The sequence below is a fragment of the Solanum dulcamara genome, chromosome 3 (genome assembly GCF_947179165.1).
Source record: "Solanum dulcamara chromosome 3, daSolDulc1.2, whole genome shotgun sequence".
Lineage (NCBI taxonomy): Eukaryota > Viridiplantae > Streptophyta > Magnoliopsida > Solanales > Solanaceae > Solanum > Solanum dulcamara.
In genome coordinates this window covers 68,772,153-68,774,980 of record NC_077239.1, presented here as the reverse complement: position 1 = coordinate 68,774,980, position 2,828 = coordinate 68,772,153, and the positions used below count along the sequence as shown (strand labels likewise).

The 2,828-nt window shown below is 28.7% G+C and overlaps 1 protein-coding gene across 1 annotated transcript; it reads left to right on the top strand.

Moving 5' to 3' along the window:
* Positions 1-245: 245 nt before the first annotated feature.
* Positions 246-770, top strand: LOC129881716 (ethylene-responsive transcription factor ERF098-like). Its single transcript, XM_055955830.1, has one exon. It carries the CDS (start codon positions 262-264, stop codon positions 685-687), a length of 426 nt encoding a protein of 141 aa, XP_055811805.1. The 5' UTR covers positions 246-261; the 3' UTR covers positions 688-770.
* Positions 771-2,828: the final 2,058 nt, after the last annotated feature.

The following is a 2,828-nucleotide window of genomic DNA, read 5'->3' as shown; positions in this document are numbered from 1 at the left end:
TATTGTACATTGTATTTCAATATTGGATAGTAAAGAAAAGTAGGAAGGGCTGCGTCTTGATTTGAGTAAATTCCCTAAAGTTTGACTTTTTGATAGCCATCTGAAAAAAGAAACATTTACTATAGTACACCCATTAAAGATTCTAATGTATATTCTTGAACGTTTTTTGTTTTCCGTACGTTCCCTCTAGTATAAATAGCGCAGTATATTAATTAATTTTAACATATATTCAAATTAAGCACAAACATTCAATAAAACAATATGGATGTAGATAATAATTCCAATATTAGGAACAAGGAATCATGTGTAGAAGAAGTAAGATACAGAGGAGTGAGAAAGAGGCCATGGGGAAAGTACGCGGCGGAAATAAGAGATACTAATAAAAATGGAGTGAGGGTATGGCTAGGAACTTATGCTACTGCGGAGGAAGCTGCAAGAGCTTATGATAAAGCTGCGTTTGAAATGAGAGGACGTTTTGCAGTTCTTAATTTTCCTCATGAGTATCCGTCTTTCTCTTCTGATCAACAACCTTCTTTGTCTTCGTCTTCTTCTTCATCTTCATCAATGTCTTATTCCTCAGTTCACAATGGGAATGAAGTGAAAGAAGTGATTGAATTTGAGTACTTAGATGATAAGTTATTGGAGGACCTTCTTGGTTTTACATCTGACAAATCCCACTATAAGTAGCTAGCTATGAACGTCTAAGTATTAATTAGACCTGTTTTTGAGTTATTTAGCTTTTGCATATGCATGTTTAAGGAGATTGTTAAATGAATGGGCAATCTATGCTTTCCTTCATTTTTTTAATTGTTCTATTTCAATATATATGACATTTTTTCTTTTTTAGTAAAAATATGATTTTTATTTTTTAATAAAAAAGTAATTTATAACCATATCAATATTTAAACTTTTATTTTTAGATCATAAATTCTAAAAGTTCTTAATCCTCTTAAATTTTATGTTAAGTTAAATAATGTTACATAAATAAATTGGATGGAGGGAGTGTACTTGATTGCAGGCGGAAAAAACAGGGAAATGTGATCTTGACTTTCCACGGCACTATTCTGTTGGTTTTGACTTTGAATAGTTTGTTTTAAGACATAGAAAAAGTCAAAGGTCTGTTGACTCAAGAAATTCAAATGACCTTGACGTAGTCATTAATTAGATTTTGGGAAAATTGCGACTTTATTAGGTTTCATCATTAGTAGGTGTTGTAAAATGATTTTATATTTAAATCATTAATTAAAAGTTAATTATATGTAACTTTTTAAAAATATAATTGATAACATACAAAATAAGGTAGATTATATGTTAATAGACATAAAATGTATACATATATATATACTTATGTAAAAAAAATAAAAAATTAACACCGTCAGAGTATATACAAAATCATCACCAAGCTAATATGCTTATCGATCTACAGGTTGTGTTTAGATAAAAAGATGTAAGGCCAAAGGCTGATATGTATTCGCACTAATTTGTTTTGATAATGTATTACTTTTGCAGGAAATCAAAAAAGAAAGAAAGATACTGCACATGAAAGAAGATATATGAAAATCAGTCACTGATCAAGGAATAGCAATGAAAAAGAAGATATTACATATCATTGATTAAAGATACTAATGCAAATCAAGACAATAAGAAAGGAGGAAAAGAAATATCACTCCAAGAATCACGGCGAATTCTGATCCATCAAGGACAGCAGCACAACAACAATCAAGAAAGGAAAAAAGTTTTATCCTTCACCGATCGCACCAGCCAAGAAGAAGTCCTCTGTACAAGGTAGAAAATCATTCCAAGAAAGGAAGAAAATATAGCACAAACATATCTGATATGGACGTGCATCATCAATCAAAGAATCTATACAAATTCTTGATTGATAATAAATCTCTTGGGTTTTCCATTTATTTATGTGGATATTTAAAGGATGAAGAACAAGGTTAAAGACAATTGAAAGCCCAAAAAAGGAAAATCTATAGAATATAACAAACATCATTATATATTTAATATAAATAGCTACAATTTATATTTTTTATATTATATGGATATAATTAAATATAAAATAGAAAGTTAATTATTTACAAATAATAATTTTTTTATGTTTATACGTAATTAAATAAAATTTTAATTGCAACACATTTAATGCAAGCTAATCAATTACACGCGGCACGTGCACAGTTCCCCATTTTTGCCATCGTCCCATCTTTTACCATATTCAAGGTTTTTCTTTCACGAATATCCCTATTTCATATTTTTTTTTTAAAAAACCCATTTTTATCATTTTCCCATCTTTTACCATATTCAAGGTTTCTCTTTCATGAATATCCCTTTCATAATTTTTTTATAAATTTTTTTCCATATTTTCATCCGAATCAAGATTATCTTGCACGATTTGATCAGTGATTTTGGTATATTTGAATACATTTGGATATTATTTTGAGATTTTTGTGTTATGCTCTATTTTTTTCTTTGTTGGGTTGCACAATGTATCAAATTTCTGTTTAATAGCAGAGGTATTTATATATACATTGTATTATTGTATTCTTAAGAAAAATGTATCTATATATATATATATATATATATTTTATTATACTACCTATTTGATACATTAACACATCAAGTTTCTATAATGATGACTGTTATCAGAGCTGTCTCAATAAGTTTGGGAGCCTAAAGTCAAATTTTATGGAGAGACCTTATATTTTTTAGTTGACATATATAAATTAAATAATTATAACATAGTCAATTTAATCCTACAAATGAGGTCTAGAGACGTAGGGTATACACAAACATTCCGTGGTAAGATGTAACGACCCATTAGGTCG